Source organism: Parus major, chromosome 2 (assembly GCF_001522545.3).
Source record: "Parus major isolate Abel chromosome 2, Parus_major1.1, whole genome shotgun sequence".
In the NCBI taxonomy this organism is placed as follows: Eukaryota; Metazoa; Chordata; class Aves; order Passeriformes; family Paridae; genus Parus; species Parus major.
The window spans coordinates 28,806,588-28,831,302 of NC_031769.1; the positions used below are offsets into that span (position 1 = coordinate 28,806,588).

The 24,715-nt window shown below is 35.2% G+C and overlaps 1 protein-coding gene across 3 annotated transcripts in view; it reads right to left on the bottom strand.

Annotated features, from left to right (window-relative positions):
• Positions 1-24,715, bottom strand: part of CRPPA (CDP-L-ribitol pyrophosphorylase A) — a 106,751-nt gene that overhangs the window by 66,149 nt on the left and 15,887 nt on the right. For all 3 annotated transcript variants that reach the window (XM_015617276.3, XM_015617274.3, XM_015617278.3), the window contains exons 3-4: positions 15,430-15,579; positions 1,503-1,607 (exon numbers count right to left, since the gene is read on the bottom strand). In XM_015617276.3, coding sequence (XP_015472762.1) covers positions 1,503-1,607; positions 15,430-15,579 — 255 coding nt within the window. The remainder of the gene's footprint in view (positions 1-1,502; positions 1,608-15,429; positions 15,580-24,715) is intronic.

Consider the following 24,715-nt stretch of genomic DNA (forward strand, 5'->3'; position numbering starts at 1 on the left):
ATAAGTATTTGTAACACTGAAGTAATTTGAATTACTTGGTTGTTTTCACTACAGATAATGATTTTAATTTTTTCTATTGTTTCCAGAAAATATACAAAATATCTCCTGCTTTAGCTCCAACAACAACTTTGAAATGTTAGTTTTCCTAATGTTCAAGTGCTCAGGTATAATAATTAGTGTTAATTCAAGAACAAAATATATAAACACACACAATTTTTTCCCACAGCTTTGAGTCATTTAATGTTATGTAGGTTGTGCACCTCATGCATAAATTGAATTCTTACGAGTATCTTATCTGTTCTTTAAAGATTCAAGGTCCACATAGGATGAAACTGGTTTTTAATACTCGAACTTTAGAAAACGTAAATTTACTGCAGTCCTTCTTTTACACATCCTCTGAAACCTCAACTGAACAACAATTATTTATTTCAGTTCTTATTTATCTGGATGGAATATCTTTTTGCTTTATGCTGAAAAATAAGACTGGAGCCACTGAGAGAACATCAGTTCTTGGTATACGATATGAAATATGTATGACATTATCTGTCCCCCAGAAGACTAAATAGGAAAACAGACTGTATACTGTTTCAGAAAAACTGTATGTTCCCAACAAGATATCAAAAGAAGTTCTGTATGCAACCAATGCACAAGTAAATTTTGCTGTTAAATTGCCACAAGTTAAGGAAATTGCCTTTCTTTGTGATATTTATGTTTATACCAATAGAAATGATGTCTCATTGCAGGAAATTTACTGTCAAAGACAGATGCAGTGATTTGAGCTGCTTCCAGATCCTTCAATATGGTAAATAAAATAAAATATAAAAAAAAAATTTAAGTGCTTGACACAACAGCTACTAAAAACAAATCATGTCTCACTATCCAAAACAGTGATATGTGGTACTTTGAAGTAGAAGGGACATATACTTTGGCCCCTGTACACACAGCTGCTTTGCAAGACATCAGGAACCTCCCAAATTACCAGACAAGATAAATTATGGTTAAAAAAAATTAAAATATTATTTTAAGAGGTCTTAAATATTACAGTGTTACTGAATGTAATGAACTACTCTAAAAATCAACTTATTGATAGCCAGGTATTTGGCATCAGAAAAAATAAGTGATGTCCTTATAGGAAAAGTGGAGGAAAACAGACAAACGAGATAGAAATAGCAGGAGAAAGGTCATATCAAAAAAGAGAATTCTTCATTTTGCAGATTACACATTTATAGTTTTCCAGATTCTGAGGTCATTCAAATACCTACATGTTTTTCCTATTTACAGGAAAATTTTGTCTTTATTGATTACCTCAAGTATTATCTGCCCAAGTCTCTCTACAACAATGAGCTCTAGAAAGAGCTCAGACAAAACCAATTCTGAAAAATGAAAAAGAAAAGCATAAATTACAATTGAAAATACAACTGAATTTTTATGGTAATACACAAATTTTATTAATTTTTATATATATATATATATATGTACCTAGATATTATTATTGTCTTTACCTTCCAAAGATCAGCTGTTCCTTCAACAAGTTTGGCATTTGTTTTACAGTATTTCAGAGCCAGATGCAAACATTCTGTTCCATAATCTAGGTCATAGTCAGTACACTGCAGTAATTAAAAAAGAAAAAAATATCCTAAATTAGGTACTTCTAAGCAATAACACATTTTCTTTCATTAATTAAACCTTACATCTCAACAGTCCTATCCACACTAATACATCTGTATTATGCACATAGGTTCAGCACGGATCAGAAATAAAACAGTTCCAAGCAGCTTATGCCAAATTGTGGCTATTCAGCAAAGTCCTATAGAAGTAAATAAAAACTTCATAAGCACAGATTAATTAAGTTAGATGCTGCAAGTATCTTGCTAAACCTTTACATTGTTAAATGCATTAAAGAGAAGTTACATGTATAAAAAAATTCTTGATGGAGTTGACATGCCTCACCAATAGACACCACTGACTTTCCAGTGACCAACCTTCAGAGTACCAGAACAATTTAACAGATGTGGAAACATGACTTTTCAAATGCTGTTTTGGTTATTGCAGAGTCAAAAAGCGGATGGTAGTAACTAGGAACCTCTGTATCCCTCTTGGTTCCCTCCATCTTTTTCTCCACTTATCTGCACAGAAAGTAGCAGTCTCATGCTGTTCCACAATCCTTACAGATTTTAAAAAATAACAAAACCAAAAAAACCACACAACAAACAAAGGTTTATCTACCTTTTAGTCATCTAGAAAAGATATTATCCTCTTGACACACCCTTTCCAAGCAGTTTGACTTCCTATTGGTACTGATTGTAAGAACCTCATTAATGAAAAACTGAGTAAGGAGAAGAATCTTCTGAGCCAAAACATAGTTAGCAAAGCAGTAACTGGGAGCTTATCAGTCAGGACATCCTCAAGAAGAATTAGCCTACCTAAGATAAGAAAGCTCTGTTCTATTTTCATATTGTTAAATTACCAGTCCATCCAGAAACATAAATTCCATGTAACAAGGATAACTTAAGATAGCATCTTTTATTTAAAAAAGAGGCATTTGAGAAGATTACAGGCTGGCTACTACACTATCCAGTCTCTATTTCAGAGTGAATTATCAACAATAAGTAAGAAAGAACAAGGCAATGGTATGTTCTTACTTTTCCAGAATGCTCCCTTTGCCTCATATAAAGCTATTATTCTGGCTTCAGAAATCCCTATAATAAAAAGTCCCTGAGGGACATACTCAACCAGAAGTGACTGCCTTAACAGCACTCAGTGAATTACAGGAATCCTAAATTCACCCAATTATTTTTTTGACTAGCAGTATTTTTTTAACAACTGCAGCAGGGAGTATCTCATCCATCACTCTTTTCATCGCATGCTCTGTTATTCTGACACAAAAAACACCTTCTCAATCCTTCAAAATTGCTCCACCACATCTCCTCTTACATCTTTCCACAGATAAAGAGATCAATATCTATTCAGTCATTTCATGTGTGGAAACTACTTAAAAACTTTGATCAACCCTTTTGCCCTCCATTTATCTACACTTACCTAGGAATTTTATCATCTCTTTCTACAAACCTTCTCTGTTAGCACTCATCTTTACTACACAGAAAAAAAAATGGGTACCTCCACTTTCTGTTCCAAACTTTTTATGAACAAAATAACTGCACAGGTCTCAGTACAAACTATCATGAAACTCCAGTGGTAATTTACTGCAATGAAAATTGGTCATGCACTTGACCTTGTTTATCTTCTAACAAATAATCTACTCTGGTAAGTCCTTTCTCTTTTCCCAAATCTTTAAGTTTCCTTCAAGGGTCTTCAGCAAAAGCTTTTGTAGAACATCTTATTAATGCACTTAGGTTGTTATCACCTCAATCAACCTCAAACAAGATGCCAATGAAATCCTTAAAGAATGACAATTAGCTCTGCAATACATAAGCTTTCCTTTACAAACAACTCTACTATTTGGTGTCAAATTTAACCATGTGTCTACAAATTCATGTTTCAAAGATAATTATATTAGCTCAGTAATTTCCAGTCCCCTCCAAATTGAGAAATCGAAATTGTCGAGTGTGTAAAAATTTTAGTGGATTAAAGAACCAAAAGAGAGTACTGCAATACAACCTGCCTTTCTTTTTATAAAGTTCCTGAGGAAGTTGATTAAAACAGATAAAGAAAATTTTTTAGCTTCTATTCTTGTTTTATATCACTGAAATTCAAGGAACCCATTGGCATTACACACCTGAATTGCAATGCTCATAACCACATACATCCTAGAAAAAACCATAGCTGTCACTTTTATATTATTTAAATCAGTAAATTCTGCCATAATAGTTTGTCAGCCAACTTAGAAAAGTAGTTTAAATGTTATTGTCTTTTACAGTTTTTTAGCTTGTGTTACAAAACAAAATGGATACAAGAACACAGAATAACTTTAAAATAAAGGGGTTTCAAAAAAACACTTTGGAACATTTTCAAATTAGGCAGAAATTTAAACAAACAGGATACAAAAAAGGTTCAATAAAAAAGATAAAGGAATAGAGAACTCTTATCTCCAAAATACATAAAAATGCAGCAGTCTCAGAAGTAAAGAAGTACAGAGATAAAATGCCAGTAAAACCAGAAATGGCCTAGTAATTTTCAATTCCCAATATTTATTACCAAAATGTTTCCTTCTTTCACTTTGTTTTTCAGGAAAATTTTCTGGTAGAACACAAATTATTTTCCACTAATGTGAATAATATACAGATTAAAAAAAAAAAAAGTGGTGGTGTTGTTGTTGTTGGTTGGGTTTTGTTGGTTTTTTTGCTTCAGAATGGAAGAGAAATTTCAGAAATAAATTTAGCTATGAAAGAATTTACTTTGAAATAAAATTAGGTAACATTTTAAAATAGAGGATAATTAATACAACTAGGACAAAACTAAGCAATTCCAAATTTTTAGCAAGGTATTAATCACAGATAATCAGTAGGGAGTGGAGAAGTTCCATAAACGAGCTAAGGCATCTTGAGCATATTGCTTGTTGCAAGGGATGAAATATGACACAAAGCAAAGTAATAATTAAAACCATATTTCACTAACACTTGTATATCATGACATTTACCACTCTAATTATCTGTAATTGTTTCAACCTAAACATATTGTCAGAGTGTACTGTTCTCCAAGTCTGATACACTGATGTCAGAGGAGAACAATGAAATGAAGTAGCAGCACAAGGCCAGCTGTTTATATACCATCTCATGCTAAACATCTTCACATGTGAAATTTTAAATCTGTATTTAAAGTACAGAATTCAACAGCTTCTATTTATATTGCCCTAAGAAATTCAGTTAACAAATCAAGCATTATTAGAGAGCACGTATAAAAAAAGGTCCTGCATCAGGCACAGCATGGCCAGCCCAGGTCAAGGGCAGGGATTGTCCCTCTCTGCTCTGCACTGGGGTGGCCTCACCTCGAGTTCTGGGGGCAGTGTTAGGGAGCCTCAATATAAAAAAGACACTAAACTATTAGAGTGTCCAAAGGAGGGCAACAAAGATGCTGAAGGGCCTTGAGGGGAAGCCATATACACAATGTCTGAGGTCACTTTGTCTGTTCAGCCTGGAGGAGACTGAAGGGAGATCTCATTGCAATTACAACCTCCTTACATGAGGAAGCAGAGGGGCAGACTGATCTCTTCTCTTTGGTGGTCCATGCCAGGACCTGAGGGAATGGCCTGATATTGTATCAGTGGAGGTTTAGCTTGGATATTAGGAAGCAGTTCTCCATCCAGAGGGAAGGAGCAGGCTCCCCAAGGAAGTGATCCAGCACCAAGCCTCGCAGAGCTCAAGAAACATTTGGACAATGCTCTTAGGTGGTGGGACTACTGGGGATGTCCTCTGCAGGACAAGGAGCTGGATCCGGTGATCCTTATGGTCCCTTCCAACTCAGGATATTCTATGAGTCTACAAAAATTCCAGAATATTTGTGAAGAAAATTCCTACTGACCCAGGTATACAACCATTCTCATCCTAAGTCTTCTGTACGTCATTCAGTGTACATCTAGATTAAATTTACAATACAAAAATATGTTTAAAATTCCTACTCTTTCTAAAGCCCCTTTATTACTGAAAGCCTTTTTAAAATAAGTTTGACAGTGTACAGTTAACTGAACTTGACATACACACATAGCTTTGTGAAACAATAGACATAGTTTAAGTTTCAGACCACAGATTTGAAATGATGGAAACAGCTGGAAATACTGGCACAAAACATATCCACAAAAGAAGGAAAACATAATAGTTTAGCTCTTTAAATGACACAGAAGTGAATATGTTACTTAAAAATGCTTCTGTCCTGTTGAATATTCAAAGGCATTCTAATAGGTAGTTTTGGGGACTACCAAAACTACTTTTTTCTGTGGGTGTTTTTTTTTGCTTGTTCTCCAAGAGTGGATGTTTGAATAAAGTGCTACGAGTGGAATGAGGTACAGATTTTAGCATTACACAAAGTCTTCCTCCTCTTTCCCCAAATTAGTCTGAAAACATATTGAAATATAGTACTACTTCCTAAAATGTAAGATTCCTTGTATGTAAACATAGAATAAGAGGTTAGAGAAAAGAGCACCTATGCAGCCTGTGTCTCCCTGGTATTTACTAATAGTCCATATGTTTACTTATTTCCAATACAATACTTTGAACACTAATTTACTGTACCTTTATATGGGAATTGGTAACCATACAACAGAACCAGCACAGATAAAAAAAGGTTCAATACTGTTATTTTCTTATTTTTTCATCATTCCTCAGTTTATAATGATACAAAATAATATTCTTTTATGCATTAACTGAAAGAAATTTTTCAGAGATGCTCCTTTACAGAGGTACCTTTAAAGCCTGTGTGGAGAGCCAGCATTTACACTTCTGTAACCCTTGAATGGGTAATCTTCAGCACTTTTTCCAGTGTCAGCTGTGTCTCCATTTTGTTCTCCCATGTAAATCCACTCAGTAACAATATCAGAACACTTGCACTTAAAATGCATAACTAATCAACAATAGCAGAGCTTTAGGGCTTTTCCAGATCCTGGAAAACCAAGTTTCCACTGCTGAAGTGCCAGAGTATATCATGAACATGCATCATCAGGAACATTTTATTGAGTTAAGAAGTAGACACAAGCTCTCACTGAACCTGAATTGGCCTATTTTTATCATATTTTATAAAGATTTTTTGACACACTCGTTAACACTGAAACAAAAAAATGCTGAATCCAACAGTGAATTTGCAGCAAGCACTCAGCCTACATCAATATGCCACAACTAAATGAGAGACAGCAGAAGCAGCAAACAGAAGGAGGAAATGTGAATGAGGAAACACTGAGATCAACGTAAAACCAGCTTATCTCATCTCTGAAACTATTTTTACTGTAGTTAATTATTAAGACTGCTGTGACATATATCCAGATGCAGCAGTAGTGAAGAGAAGAACATTTTAATCCCTAACAGAATTAAGCAAGCCTGTTTTTATACAGATCTGTATCCATATGCCAACACCTTTGAATGCAGTAACTGCAAGTGCCTCTTCCTTATATGCCATGATCTCCTGGCAATTTACCATTAGACCCCTGAACACTTCCTGATTTGTCATTTGAATATTTTGGTTCATGTTGCTTCCAAGTAACTAAATACTCATATTTTAGTTACAACATGAAGAAATAAGAAAATTATAATATTCTATGTGACAAGAGTAGTAGTCAAAACACTGTGTTAGGACTCATTGTTTGCACTTTTTAAATTACCTTGCAAATTGGAAAAATACTTGGGAAAGTTATTTGGACAAGACAGAGACATTTTGCCTTAATGTAGAAAAATTTTGCCCTAATGTAGAAAATAAAGATTATTTAGGTTATTCCAAGAAAATCTGAAGAAGTAATTGTTCACATTCTCCCAATAAAGAGATTTCTAAATACATTGCGTCATAAAATTAAGAAACCAACAGATAATTTAATCAAGGTTGGAAGAAGAGGTGAGCCAAATTCAGGCCAAGCTAAAATGCATTTTTAATTTTTTTTTTTTTTTAACACATAAGATTATTCACCCTTGGAACAATTTACTTCAGAAAAATCACCTCTTGATTATGCAAGAATATAAATTGTCCTTTTCCTTGCCTTTCAATAAACCAAACTGCCAATAACAAGATTCTAGCTTCACTACCTTGTCTTCTTTGTTACCATCTCAGAACAAGCAACAGATGACAATTTAGGTGGGTGGTCTCCCATATGCAGGATACCAGGACCCTCACTTGGTATTCAGCATTATCTGAGCCTGTGCTGAACAGGTGATTCTCATGGATACAGGACACTTACCAGGGTAAATCCAGTAACACAACAGTATTCTCATAATCCAATCTAACTTCCAACTTGAATATTTGCACTGTGTCTCCTTAACATACACCTTCCAAATTATATCTGATGACAAAATACCTTTTCACTGCCATAGAGATGCCAAACTTCATCCATGGAGTGGAAGCTTTGCACCACTGCAGCAAACAGTTCCAAGAGCTAATATGTGAATTTGCAAAGTTCTTTGAGATGCTACATGATGAGGAGTGACATAAAATGGAAGTAATTATCCCATTAGCAAAACCCCTTTTTTTCTTGTGCAAGGCATTTGAATTTCTCCAAACATTCTTGTGGCAGAATTTAATTAGGGCAAGGTGGAGATTCAGACAATATCCTGGCTCTACCATTGTGCCAAAGAACTAATCAAGTACAGAGCTATCTAAACTAGCGCAGTTTTCTCCAGACCACCAATCTAGCTTCACTTTTTGAATAAAAGAAAGCACTACTGACTAAATTTCTTTTAGCATATGTACCCTGAAAAGTATTCTTTAGAACTAGGTAGGCTTTAAGGATAGGAAAAATTATTTATTCCTCTCTGCTCCTCATGGCAAAGTTGTCAGGGTAAAAAGATGCCAATGAAATAAGAGCTCTTTGGAAAATGTCTCAGAGCTACAACCTGCAGACTACACAAATTAAGATATTCATTTAGGTGAGGCTGACAACCCTGTAGTTAAACAACAGTCTGCATGCATCAGCCTGACAATGAATGGAGAAGGGCAGAACCTCTGCAAAACTACATTATTAAAAAATAAGCGCCATAGCAATTTTGCATCAAAACAAGAAAAAATTACCAGCTTTCAACGTGCATTAAATGTAACAGAATTCAGGTTCTATTGAAGTTCCAAGTCTTTTAAATGTGACTAAAACAAGTCATAAAATTATAGCTGAAATGGACCACAACAATGAAAGGGTTATTATTAATAATGTGAAATTTCTCATTTAAGAAGAAATAGATTTTCTTCTGACATTTAGGAGTACACAGTTTTCTTTGTCAAATCATCATATCTAAAATCCTAATGACCTAGGAACAAATCAGAAAGGTTTCCTTTTGTTATTTCATGTGCTTAGGTTGTACACGGAAAAAGTCACAGATATTTGCCATGTTCATACAAGTACTACACAGATAACTAAAATTAGGGCTAGGAATTTCAAAAAACTATTCAGCTGAGTATCCAGCTTACTTGGACCAACCAAGTAGGTGGTTACACTAATTAACTGTTACATAGGCAGATGGAAGAATGCTGCCTTTAGGACTCCATACAAAGAACATTGGTTTGTAGTACTATCTTCATACAAATCATATTACAAGATTAATATTAGTCTAGCCAGCTCTTGCCTAATTCATTAATCACTTCTTGATTCAGTATTTCAGAATACCTTTAATGAGAAGGAAGAAAAGTTATAGACACAAACTGGAATGCAGAATTAGGACAAATACAATAATGATGTTACATGGTATATATTTATAAGACCAGAATATATAACTAGAAACTACAAAAGTAAAGTGGGCGACCAGAGCCTGAGGGTCTGGAAAAGGAAGAGGACCTACACATGCACACACAGAGCATACTGCAAAATCCACTTGAATAAGAATGAGGTTAAATGATCATCCTCACAACAATACACTTAATAATAAGACTCCTGATGCTTTTTTAAGAAGACAAAGGTCAAGAAACAACCCAGTACAACTTATGATAAAACCCATATATTTTATATGCTATTTGCCATATGTTTAAAACAATGGTGATCTCTTTTTCAGTGCTTTTACACTACAAAAATGAACAACTCTGACCTACATCACTAACTCATGACAGAATAGAATCAGAAAAAAAAAATTACCCCCAAGTGAATGCTTACAGGAGATAAAATATTAAGTTGGTCAGCCTTAGTGACAACTTACATGCCTTGAAATACACAAAGTTTCATGTCTGATGAATGTTAAAAATAAAGGTTGAGGTGCCTTGAAGATTCAGATACCTTAAGTCTTGGCAAGGGCATGAGCAATGTTTTTTTCAGGATTCCAGCACTAGAATTAAATCACTTATATCTTGATCCTTCAGTCCTTTTTCAGAATCTGACCCTTTCTCCCAAAGTTGCCAAGGTTTTAGTCAACAATTTGTCTACTACCGTTCATCTAATCACTTGTTGCTCCTGGTAATAATCATTTGACAGACATTGATGTTTTTAACAAAGAATGAAGCCACAGGAAAATCCCCAAATCAGTCTAGACATTTTGCCTCGAAGGACTCTGCCTGACCTATGCCAACATATTGCTAAATTCCTACAGCTGACTCCACTTCTCTGCTACAGAGGATATTAAAATGCTTCACACATGTTTGAAAAAGAATCCCAGTAATGTTGTGCCCTTTCAAAAAGTACTTTAGAAGTTTACAAAATCCACATGGAATACAGTCCCTATTATTTACATACAGAAAAGACAATACTTTGAGCAAATACTTTTACAATGGCCCTAACAATAGCCAACTTCCTTTCTCACTCTGGAAAAATCTTCCCTGGACATTTCCAGAGGTTTATTAGAGGAGAACCATTTTGGGATTTCCTTTTCTTCTACTAATGACCAGGTTGGACAGTTCACAGACTATCTCTTCTCCCCATCTCCACCCAATCTGTGGACATCTTGCAATGATTTTTTTGGGGAGTGGAAGAACATCTGCCTCCCAGAATTCAGCATCAAAGTATTTGCATGATTCTCTTTGACACACTATTGTTTTGTATCTTGTCATTACTAAGTTTATATATAGCCATTCCCTCCTATGCAGGCAGATGCTGTAATGGCCCATAAATAAATGTTATACTCAAGGAGTGGTTAATGTTGGCTATGAACAGATACACTAATATAGTGTAGTCCTAAAATGTACTAATTTCTACATATTTTCTACACAGATTAGACAGAATCCCTAAGATCAGTCTGATCTGTGTGGCTATCTGTAAGGAGGTTATAGACATGAATCAGAGAAATGTCTCTAAACATGTTGAAGCTCATTCTCCTTCAATGAGTATTCCTGCTTCCTGTTCCTATTTTTTTTTTACTTCAGCTTCATTGTTCTCGTTAGCTAAATATAAACTTCTATACTCTGCAAAAGGTCTACTATCAACAGATGATTGAAGTAACTATATAAGTAATACAAACACCCTACCCTCCCCAAAAAGTGTGCAGTTCTTGCAGCAAATTTCCACAGGTACAAATCTTGAAGATAATTGTAAGATAATGTATAAATGATCATCAGAAAAAAAGTGTATTTTTTTAATAAGATTCTTAAAAAACTATCCCTTAATTTTGAATTAGTGACCAGACTTTGCCATACTTCCCAAGTATGAATAATTCCTGCAGAATAGCATCCTAACATGTCCTGCTCTTTTTTCAGGTGTTTATAGCTATTCCCTCTCTCAAGGTTCTCAGCTTCCCTGGCCTGGTGGCACTTGTGAGCAACTCTCTGGTATTCCCCACATTCAGGCTGACAACTCCTTAACCACTGCATCATCTTACCAGGGCTGTCTGTTTGCATATTTGACATAGAAGCTGGTCAGTATCCTCTACCTACCACTCCTCTTCTGCTTCCATTTCTGGTTGTTTCTCTTCCTGATCATGAAAAGGTAAAGCTTTTTAAATGTTCCTGCTACCTTTCTTGCTTTAGCAGATATATTTCAAGTGTCCAATGTTTTGAGTATTTCAGCCTTTATATACTGTGGTTGTGTTACTTTGTACAGAACACGACGTGACACAACAAGATGCTTTGTGTTAAAGACAAAAAAAAAAATCTTAGAGATCTTTGTGCATTTTACAATATATCAAAAACAAGTATTACAGAAATCAGTCTCAGCCTATTCTGATTAAAGGAAAATTGTAGTCTACCTGACTTCCTGATACTCTAATTCTTTTAAAAGGTACTGCTCCAGGGAACACTTGACTTCTGGTAAGTGAAGTCTCCCCCACCCACCTCCTCCCAGGCTTGCAGGATCATACTTCACATTTGTTCCTATTTAAATTAAGAAGTGGAACAGAAACATGAAACTACCTTAAGCAAAAATGAACAAGCCTGGTCTAAGGAATCTGTCCATTATTTGCTATCTTTGGAAAGGGTGGATTTTCAATTAACACTTAAACTGTCATGATTTTCCTTGGGATTGATAAAAACAGAAAAGCAACATAAATTTTTAAAGATAAGAAATTTGTTATTACATAACAACATAAATAATAATTTTTTTAAAATTACATTGGCTGATTTTGTCCCAGGTAGTTCAAAATTGAAGTAAGTCATGGATTCTGCTATTTTTTTACAACTTTTCCAGAGGTTTTGGTAGTTGTATTTTTGATTTTAATTTTTTTTAATTTGTCCATTTACTGTTGTTCATTACATTGTGCAGGAACTGAGAAGTCAAAAAATTATGACGTAACAGATCTAAGAGCAGTGATGCAACATCACATTTATCCCCTTACCAAATCTATACATCCTTTTACCTAAAATCCCAAGGAAAACCCCTGGCTAACATAAAGCCTCCCACCTGCAAGATACACACACACACACTACAAGAACAGTTCTATCTCACCTTGCACTTGTTTGCACTGGTCACTTATCCACCCTGAGCCAGATACACACCATACAAACAAAAGTTGTAACTCTTAAAGATTTTATAAATCATATAAATTGTACAAATTTGAAAGTTAATAGTTATGAAGTCAAAAGTCTTGACACCATAACAGTTAAATCAGAAAGTAACATATATCTGAGCAAAGATCTGTTTGGAATACATGTTTTAGGCAACAGGGAAGATGTAAGACTGAAAACTAAATTAAATGCATCACAATTAAATGCAGGTGAACAATCTGGCTGAATTCCTCAAAATCTGTCCTGGATTTTTGTAAAGGGGATTCCCTGTAGTACACATACATTTTACAATATTATTGTAAATCAATCTTTGGTATCTGTACATAAAATTAATTAGAGGACATTCAACAGGGCATGTATTTTTCCCCAAATCATTAATATCCTTTTTTCATTTGAGCAAGAAATGGAAAATTACTTAACTTGGTAAAGATCATACTAATATATTTTTTCATATTTTAATAGTGTTAATACCTTACACCATTCTAATTCTAGATAAATTTAAAGTAGCAATAAAAGGAGAAGGACCTCTAGTCAGCTCTGCCCAGACTGCAACCAGACAAGAAGAGAAAAAAGACTGCAGATAGCCAGCCTGTATGGGTAACTGAATTTTGCAACTTTGTGGTCAATATATTTAGAGATCTTACATTCGCAAACACATCTGGAAGTAAATACTCTAAACCTATTTACTCACATCAGACAGTGCATTTAAATAGAGATGGAGTTTAAAAGCACTATTCCACATTACCCACAGTGTAGCTGAAAAGCCTGTGTTACTCGAAGCACTAATTCAAATGGAGAGTTTCTTTCCAAGGAATGCATGTTTGACTGTTGTTTTTCCCCACACTACTGTTGCATAAAGGTCACAACTGTATAAAATACCCAGGCATGGGATCATGATCCCAGGCAGAGTCAGCCAAAATGAATTCCATTTCCAGCTTCATGAATGGCTTGCAACATGAGTAACAAAATTATTTTCTCTTCCTTGTTCATTTGTACAAGGATACTTACCTTCACCAGGCTGTGGGAATTGATTATGAATATGTTAATATTTAGGATGTACCATAAGCTGCATCCATTCCTACAAAAATCTGTCCTACAGTAGCTTGACTAGGTTTTTCAGGACAACGATTATCTGTCTTTTTTTATTTGTTTGTACAGTTCCCAGAACAATAGGCTCTTAATCCTTGACTTGGACAGCTAGACACCATTGAAACATAAATAATTAAGAAACAATATGAGTTGAGAGATTTTAGCAAAGTGTTATACTTCCCAAGGGTCCAGGCACAGAGTATTAAAATGACCAGAATTTAGCCAAAGCAAAGGAAACTGGGGACAAGAAACCATAGCCTTGGTTGCTTCTAACAACTTTGGTGGCTTGTTCTTGAAAGAGCAGGAATACAAAAAGGAACACTGATGGAACACATATGTGAGAAAAAACTCTATTCAGAGTAGAGTAGGAATTGTAAATATAGTTGTCTTTTGAGGGAGGCATTTAAAGCAAAAGCTTTTTATGCATTTGACAGCTCTACCGTATTTGTAAATTATAAGCAAACACAGTAGGAAAAGTACTGGGTTCTTCAGGGGATGGGGGATGATGGTGGTTGCAAGAAACAGCACATAAACATGCAATTTGCCAAAAGATTCAAGATACACATCAAAAAGGATTGTATAACCAACAGTAGCAGTTGTCTCTTGAGATGTGTTCTTATGCACATAGAGGCTGCATTTCTTATGAGTATACCCACTACATTCAAGGTAGAATCTCAGAAGTATCAGCTGTGTGTCATATACTAAGAACAATCCCCTGCTTCCTATCAGAAACAAAAAGGTTGAAGCCAGTCAAATCACTTGAGTAGCTCTTAATTTTGGATAGTTCTTCATCAGCAGCATCTAATATCTTCAAGTATCAAGCATAAAGGATATGACATGGAATTTGTGCCAACATTTCTAAGGAAAACAATTACTGAACAATTAAATAACAGCTTCTTTATTGCCTGTCCTCACATTTTTCTGTTGTTAGTGACTTCTAAGCTTTGTACTCTCTGAAAGTGAGTATCAGAAAACTTGGGCTTGTTTAGAATTGAAACACTGATGGGGAAGCATGACTGTCAGCATTAACATGAAAAATAATTCCTTCCAAGTGACAAATGAAGAAATGCTCTGCTTCCAGTCAGTCTGGAAGATACCTGGAGGACAGGCAATTTCCACAAGGTGATGAATGAAAAGGAAGTAGTGTTAAGAGGAAAGGCTGGAATGTTTCCAGCAAACTGTGAATGCAGGGTGGGGCAAATGAAAGCAGTCTTCAGGGCAAATTAAAGCAAAAGAGTCAGGGTTTAATACATTACCCCCAGTTTTAATTTTCTTGAATAAAGTTTATTTCAAAGCACTATATTAGGAAAAAATGAAAAATTACAATAGAGACAAGTAAATATTATTTTCAGTCACTAGTCAAAGTATGTATAATACACATGCAACAAGAAACAAAAGAAACATTTACCTAGATGCAGCAAGTTAAATTATCTCAGTATTTTAGAACAGCCTGTATCCCACGAAATTACTACAAAATGTCATTATTACACTGTGCATCCAAAACCCTTTGATATTCTCAGTCAACAACATACACAGTTTATATAGATACCTAATGTCAAACATATAAACCCACTCATTTAAGTAATTTATTTACTGCACAATAAAAATTAAAGCAAAATTTTCTTTCCAGCCATTTATACCCATCACCTCCTCTTGTATTTGAAAGTTAACTAATCAAAAATCTGAAAAAATTAGAATGATAAGATTTTTTTAAAGACTCAGAAGTAGTATGCATACAGTTTGATGTGATCTGAAATAGGTGTTGAAGCTCTCTTCTTGAAAGAAGAGAAATAAAGTTACCTTTTTTTAACTGAAGCAAATAGAAAGAAGGTCTTAATGTCTCACCTGTTGGTATGCTTCATAGATTATATCAAACAAGAAAGCCTGAGGCATTTCACTCGCTCTGTACCTGGCACGTTCCAGTGAGTGGTCCAAGCAGCCATCAGCAGCAGAGGCAATAACCGTAGAAACTAAAGGACGGATTGCTCCTGCTGCCTGTGGAACAAAACACGAGAGACCTAAATGTTAGCAACATTAATTTATATCACAAAGCTTTAGTTGAAAAAGCTTTAAATTTATTTTTTTTCCTTCTTTTCTATTTCTCATAATCCATAAGTTATACTACTTAGTCTGCATGAGGTTTTGAAGATCAATGTAGCAATGGAAGATTGTATAATACCTGGAGGGACAATTTATTAGGAAAAAAAAAAAATCTTAAGCCCTTCATAGACATCTAATGCAAATACATACACAGATCTGAGATGTTCATTCTTCAGACTTTCTTCTCTATACATAGTCAGCAGTTTCTATAAGGACAGTTCTAGGCCTATTCAGAGAACAAACAGCAGCAGACACACCTGAGAAGTCTTGACAATCCACATCTCCTATTGCTTTCACAGATCTCAACTTGATCTAAACAGATCTAAACTCATTAGAACTAAGCTACCAGAAAAGTTTCATAAAATTGAGCCTGTTCCTCTGTGTTGAATTCACTCAATAAACTACCACGCAATTACACCAATGAAATCAGAGGGACCACAGCACATATATCTAAAAGTACTTAATATCCAGCAGCACTGTGCTGCAGAACAGATATTTAAAAGCTTATATTTCAGTTTTAGTTTTGCTTAGACTTGAAACCAATTAATCATATACTTTTGATTTTTAATCAATATATAGTATTAAGGATCTGTGGCATCTCTGAAACAGAACTCTCCCATGTGGCTTTAGGCATTTTGATACCACACTTCATCAGTAACTTATCGAACACTCATGTGCTTTGGATGTAGCTTAAGAGAACTGGGACAAGAGTGGTCCATACAAGAATGAAGAAAAGAATAGTGGCAGAACACTTACCAAGTCACAGAAAAAAAGCATGCTCCCCATCAATACTAACCACTGAGAACAGCATCTTCACGCTATACTGCTTATTATGAATTTTTAAGAATAATAAAAAAATAATAATTGATGCTGTTTGAAAATATGTGGAATTATCCAATATCTTAAAACAGTGTTCCTAGAAAATCATTTCCAGTGGTGAATTCTGACACTTTTTACTGCAGCTACAGATTTTCTTAGGTTTAGTGAATTTTGACACACAAAAAAAATAGGTCCCTTACCACATATGAGCGATTTTACTTATCTCTGTTGGCAAATCCTGCCCTAATACACGAGTCCTGTCCATTCTTAGATTTCTGACCTCAGATAATCATAAAATGGCAGAAGAAGATGAAAAAACTTTTTCCCTCTCATTAGAGAAAGAACAAGTTCTCTTCCCTCCCCCTTTTACACTACTAAACAATAAAACAAAGGTGAATGCCTTTGTCAGGGTGTTGAGCACTTTATGAGCTCTAAACTACGGTTTCTCAGTTCATTTTTTTAAAGAATGAATACAGAGATGTGAACCAATTTCTCACACCCAAAGAGTTCTGATATGCGTGACCAACTAGGGCAGGGTGAAGGAAAAGATTGAAAAGATACATGTGAGAAAAGAAATATCTGAACTACCTTCTAAAAATCTGGAAAGCACTTTTTCTTACTAATACACGGAAAGAGGTACTTATATAAAAACTACATGGAGCAAAACACTACCATTCAAAGGCAAAATGTGGTACAGAAAGATGAGTAAAATTTATGTAATCACATAAGAATTATCTGTAAAGAATCTCAAGAAGTCATCTAGGCCACCTTTCTGTCCTAGGCAGAATCAATTTTACTTCTGTAATAGAAGATAAACTGAGAAAACTAAACACCACTATAATTTTAGTAATATGTCAGTGTATTAAATGAGGTGTAAATTTAACAGATGTACTTAGAGTAAAAGCTGTGCATAGCAGAAGTAGAGACTAAATTATCTGCAATTTGTCCCCTCTCTATTTCCTGTGATTCAAGGACATGGATTATTACATCTATATCCCAGCTGCTGGGCATTTGGACTATGTTACTTTGCTCTGCCATCGTATTTTAATTGGGTCTTTAAGTGTGACTTAATTGGTCACACACACACACTCACACACAAAATTGTAAAATTAGAAGGTCATGGGAAAAGAGAGAGAGCAGCATGCTACCCACAGTTTTTCTCTAATTAACTATATATTTGAATTTTTTTTTCTGGAACAGTTACCATTCCAGAAAGCCATTTAGCAAAAGAGGATTCCTTAGGCTGATCCATTATTTTATTACAGTTTTTAACGGTCCTGTCATGTTACATTTTCAGCATAAAACAGGCTGGAAGAATACAATGTGACTTGCGTAACCAAATCTCACAAGTGAAACATGCACTCTGAGGAACAAAAAACCAAACTGCAATTCTAAATAAAATTGAATACTCAGAATAATGTTCTTAAAAGAACTCTGAAACACATTGTTTTCTTGCCATCTGGTTTATTGCACAATAAAAAATTATGAATATCTGTATTGGTATCTTTGTGACAATACTGAACCACAGCTCCTGCTCTGACGAGGCCTAGCTCTTCCAAACAATTCAGAAAGACCTAATTTCTACTAAACCCAAATGCAACATTTTTTTTTTAACTCTGCAATTAACTTCTCATGTAATTGAAAGCTTCACAGCACTTAACATTTAACAAGTGCATTTTTGAAACAAATTCAGTTTTCTTTTACAATACCCCATAACAGTCCCACATGGCAGGCTGAGATTTCCCTCTCTCTTCCTGCCACTTCAATAAGAAATCACAAGTTGGGCACAATAAGATTTTTTTCTGCAGCAGGTCCACTCAAACGATACCTGACACTGACTGAAAATATGAAACTTAATACAAAGAATAAGAGTCATGGCTGACTTCCAATCATGCAAGGGAGACAAATTCTGTGTGTGCAGAAACAGGATAATAAGTCATTTCGTTTCAAAAGAAAGCCCCAGCTTTTACTCCAGAAATGGACAACTCAGTCTGTGACTGAAAGCAGAATGGAGAGCTCTGGTACTTAGCAAAGCCAAGAAGTTTCAACTGCTCAGAAGACCTTCATATGATAAAGAGTTGCAGTCCAAAAGCCTCAAAAGCTGAACTTGAGCATGCTTGCTAAGGTGCAGCACTGAGTAAATACCTTAAAATCCTGAGACAAGATAGAGAAACTGATTGTCTGTTCGGCTCACTTTCAACAGGACCTTTCTCTATCTCACAAACACACATGGGCTCTCTCAACCAGATGATGTGATCCAACACAGGGCTGCGTTTACCACCTCAGTGACGCATCAACTACATTAATTCCTAAGGTCACTTTCAGACTGTGTGAAATTGGGACCAAGCAAGGGAAAACACTGGCCTGTGGCCCTGCACTGTTTTCATATGGCAAAAGAGAGCTCAATCCCAAACACAGGAAACTTTGCATCTGCAGTACTGCTGGCAACATCCCTGAGCTGGTATAAGCCAAGAGAGCTGCCAAACCCATGCTGGCTTACACAGACCCCACCACAAGTGATTCTGCTTCCAAAACTGGCTCATTGTATCTTCATTCATGGTCTAGGCATAACATCTGGCATGTAAAATCAAAATAATTGCACTGTGAGTTTTGACTTATATACAGACCAAAGAGGGGCACAGTTTTAAGATGTATGGCTCATTCTGCAGTACTTCTTTCTGGTTAGCACAAACCTCCATTCTGAAGAGCAAACAAAGGCTTTCTGAATTCCACCTAGCAGCCTTGCAATTAACTGAATGGGGAATTTAGGAATTTAAGACAGGACTATAGACTATATTTTTTTATTCAGAAACTTAAATATTAGGGCACAGTTGGGACAATAATACAATAAGGAGGTATTATAGCTAAAGGGACTTTTTTCCCTGGTAATTCTGGGGTGTAGGTGAAGAACACAATCATTTAGCTAGACCACATCTATTCAGTTACAACAGCATGCATTTTAATCTTTGCAAGGGATTTCCATGTTGGTTTTTGTGATTAAAAATAAGTAACAAAAAAAATATTTCCATATTAGGAAAAGAGAGTATCTACTGAGTTTCAGGTATTTGAATTTTATTTGTTCTAATTTGAGAAGCATTGACTTGCTCTTTATGTCAGGAATGCACAAGTATCTGGCCCAGCTCTCAGGCGAGGTTCAGACATGAACTTAAAAATTAATAAAACAAAGAAAACCTATCCTCATTTAAAATTACAAGTACCTGCTAATGTCACTGTAGTTCTGAAAATCTTTTTTGCACTTTGAATTACCATGAACAAAATACAAATCCTGTGAGTCTACAGCAAGTCCATGGGTCTTATACTGACATTTCCCTACTCAAGAGCATTTGTCTTCCAATTTCTAATAATTTTGAGCCAGACCTCAAGTAGGTTTGCCTTCAAAGTCATACAGAAAATGTACCATACACCCTTCCTGAATGTGAAGTGGATACTCAACAGATAATTAAATTTAATTTCTTTAAATGTCCACTTTACAGCCTTCAAGCTGCTCTCCTTCAAATACAGTCAAGCACTAACCTTGGCATGTCCAGAACATGCATTTCTTTCCCCCATTTTTGCATATTTTGTTAAATAAATCAGTTTAAGCATCCAAATATGAGTGATCAAGCTCTTAAAATACTGCTTCATAGCATAACAGACATTGAAACAAATACCACTAACTGGTTAGTTTTCTTTGGCAGACAAAATACTGGAAGAAAAAACAACCTTCTAATCTATGACTTCCTTAAAACAATGCCAAAAATGTCCTTAGAATGCAGAATTCTATCAACTTTAGGGCAAGTGAGAGACTCCTGTCACTCAGAAGCAAGCTCATCTATTGATATGGTGAAACTGAATCCACTTCCAGATGCTTTTAGAAACAACAGGTGTCTTTTATGACCCATTTTAAACTGCACAAATCAAAAATATTTACAAAGTATTCTAAGTCTTGTGTTCATTTTTTTGCATAAGTGACTAGACCACAACATGAATTCAAGAATTAAAGATTCAATGGTGACTGAAAAAAAGGTAGAGAATTAAGTGCATGAGGAAGGTCAGTATGACAAGGCATCACAAGTGTTTTCAGTGGATCTAAGGTATACTAACCCACCTTTTCACTAAATAGTAACATATTCTTCTCAGTTTATCATACTTCCACTCTAACAAGAAGTTTAAATGTGTATTCAGTGAATCCTTAACCAGGGTGAGCTTTACTATCAGACAACACAATCAGTTCAAGGACTGCTGAATTCAAGCAGTGTTAATGACATCTTTTATTACAAAATGAAATATGAATTTTTAGATCACAGAAGCTAACACACAACATAACAACTTGGCTAACATAACATAACTTACTTTTTCTGAATATTCATAACTAATTAAAACTATTATTTATAACAAGGTAATATTAGGTAGTAAAATCCAAACAGAACCATTAATTTTTTTATAAGGATTAGGGAGGGAGATGAAGCTTTTATCACAAGCAACAAATTATCCAGCTTAGAGATATCCAAAACACAGTGCAGCATTCAGCCAAGACCAACACTCCCCACCTACAGCACAACACACAAAGAACAACTTATCCAAGAGCCAAAACCTCCAAAAGAGCATGAAAAACCAGCACACATCACTGATTTGGTCATTTTAGGTAGCCAATATTGAAACAGAACAATGCTAAATAGCTGCAAGTCTCAACAAGTTGAATGACATGGACTAGGAAGAAAAAGAAGTTGTAGTGCCACAAAATCCTTACAAAAAATGTCAGAGCTACAATACCTTTTGTTTTAGAACAGTGTGGTAACAAGCTCAGACCACCACAGATCCTCCAGGCTGGCATACTAAAATAAAAGTATGCTATATCTTTGCCATACTTACCTTGTCCCCAGTAAGCCCCAAGTACTAATGCAGACCCACAAAGTCCACTCACACAGCCAGCCTGGAACCCTCAAAATCAAGTCAGTGGGAATGACAGCCTAAAACTTTACAGAATCTAGTCATAAATGAGCAAAGCCTTCCATCTCTCTAACATGACCTCTTTTCACATTTCAATTACACCAACAATACTTTTCTTCTCCATTCATAGCCTCTGTCTCCCCTGAAATTCATTTTCCCTATGCCATCTTCTCAGCTGTCTAATAACATTAAGTGTATATTTTGTATTTTATTTATTTAATATTTTGATCATCCCAACTAACAATTCAATGTTTGAATATTACTTAGGAATAAGCCTGACATAGCAAAGCAAGCCTTTGAATGCTAAGTTTAAAAGAACGTTTCTATTCTTAAGCTTTTACCTGTTTTCTCAATATTCGTATTTATAAATTTTAATTCTTTATTCAGACTTCTTTTCAACTCTGACAGGTAAAATATAACTAAAGCAAGACTCACAAATAATTTAGCCACCTTGCCTTAGAAAAAATATATTTGGCTTGCATATATACACTGTAAACAGAAGTACATTAGAAATACATTTTCATAATTTCAAAGTAGGTAACTTCTTTGAAACTGTATGCTGGAGATGGTGGAGCTTGTCACACTTAGTAGGACAACTATATCCATCCTGGAACACCATTAAAGTCAGTTTTATAATTGTGAACTTGGAAAACCTACAAGCAATTTTATCTTGCTTTTCCATGAAGGCAAGGATTGCATTAGGACACTGGTGAACTACATAACAATAACAATGAATGTTAATTTAGACAAGCTAGGTATCTAACAGTTTACAAATATGTCCTGGAATGTTTTTTCTTGGGTGAAAGACTATTTATATGTTTCCAAACACTACCATCTCATAAGGATTTCAGTCTAAATTAGGTCTGGCTATGAACCAGCAGAAGAAGCTCAGAATAACTATGATTAATTTCTTCTCATTTTATTCCATCAAACTGTTTCCACATGTTACTACAGGGAAAGAACTCTTTTATACGGATCAAACTACTTTCCAGGAAGGGCATTCACATCTACATCTATAGTACAAAAAAAAAAAAACAAACAGAAATAAACACAGTATCTCTGATGCATGAAACAGGTAAAAACCTATATTTCTGTTCAGACATTTGCATTCAAACTAATTGTATCTACAGTAATCAACATACTTCAGCCACACTCAATAATTACCATTAAGTTAGAAGAACTGTCTCTACTGAAAGATCTCTTATTTCAAATTTATCAAACAGAACCTTCAAAGCAAAATTCAAAAACTTAATTAGAGGATTAAAATATTTCATATATTTAAGAGGATGTTCTTTTCAGATTTCTTCTATATCTAATAAAAGAAAGGCATATAACCATTTTTGAAAAATAACGCAATTAGAGAATTACTTCTAATGCACATTTAAGGTATAGTGTTAAAATACCATATCTTAACTTTATCTTCTTATGTTTCTTTTTTTTTTTTTTGCTTTTAATGTTCTGTATTTTGTATCCAACTCTTTATCTAGGACTACTATAACCAAAAGTCTTAATCTATGAGAAGTTTTATGATTCCAGTGCAGAGGTGGAAGATTTAGGGTATTTCCTTCTTCAATCTACAGAAATCCTAGCAAAACAACTCTATTTCAATGGACAAGATGGAGGCAGAAACAAAGTCATGACACAAACCATAAACCATCATGCCTATACAGAAGTGCAGTTGAAAACAACTATTCAGCTATGCAAGCAAAGTTTTCTAAACTTAGGTGTGAACACTTGTTCAAGCCCAAACTAGCCAAGCTTCCAAACTGAACTAATACAAGCCTGCACATAGTCCTCAGAGTTCATAACCTCATTCTTCACCCAGAAACCACCTGCTTTCTGGGTAGCATGGCAAGGTAGCAGCTTGGTTACATGGTTTCAACTCAGACCTGTCACCCTCTGCCCCCGTAACTCATTCTGTAAATGCTGTGTCCAAAAGACTCCCCAGACCAGCTGCACACTTCTCTTGAAGGACCAGATACAGCATGGAGTCAGTCAGGACTACAGGACAAGCAAGATGACTCAGTGAAGAGCAGCACACCACAATAAAGGTAGAGATACTCTCATTAGCATGCAGAAACATAAATTTGAGTGCAGGGCATCACATACTTTCACCCACACTCACACCCAGACTCTCCCATGTAGCACAGACATAACTTACATGACTGTGCTGTGGTGGGGCCAGGATTCCTTCTACCCATTCCTTCTACTGACAAACAAGCACAATCTACAACCTGGGCTGTGCATCCATTAGAAACTAAGTCTGAAGAAAAAGGATTACCTTCTTTCTGCAAGGGCATCTTCTGCCCGAATATTCTTTAACAAAAAGAATAAACCCTAAATTCCCTTATTCTGAATTTTTTTGGGGGAAAAAAACCCCAAAATTCATAATCCTTATGGCTACGGCATGTTTGATTCTCATTAATGAGCACTTCAATTTCTTTTACATAGGCAGTATCACCAGACAATGCAATTTCAGCTATCTTGACACATTTCACTGGCAGCTTTTAATTGCCCAAGGACAGAACTGGTTAAAATGTTAAACAGGCCTATTCTTACACAGATATTAAACCTAATCAACAGCTAGACAAAAAGAAGGTTAATTAGAACACATGTAAGGAGTTTTGAACACCAGGAAAAAAGGCTTGTATGCTAAACTTCACCTAATTTCCTTAAAAGTCTGTTTACCCAGCTGGCTGGAAGCAACAGTCAAACTCACTAAAATTGGGCACATGTTAATCTTAAACCAACACCAGGAAGGAAGAAGTTATAATTGTGTTTATTCCTAGCTGAAAGAGAGGGGATGTTTAATCAGAAATTTAATATACTCTTTGATCCAATGTTAATGAGCTGACACTGTGTTGTACATTGAAATGACTTCAAAGACATAGGATGCCTTAAACAAATGCAATGTATATTTATGACACTGTTTAAGAAAAAGAAAACATTTCTTCTAATGAGGTCACCTTTATCAGAATATACTATCTGAGTAACTGGGGATAGCACATGTACATCAAGACATGTCAGAGCCCCAATTAGCAAGAACAAACTAAGAAAGATAACAGCAACTGTTGCTCAAAAATTAAGATGGCACATGTTCTTTTTTAGTTTACATAATTTCTGTTCTTTTGTATTTCAAGCATTTACTTCTAGTATCTGTAAATACTGTTTCAGTCTTATCAACCACATGCTAAATTCTAAATGTTATTCTGTGGAACAAATAAGATTTCTCAGAGAAAATAGAAAATATTCCCCTCAAAAA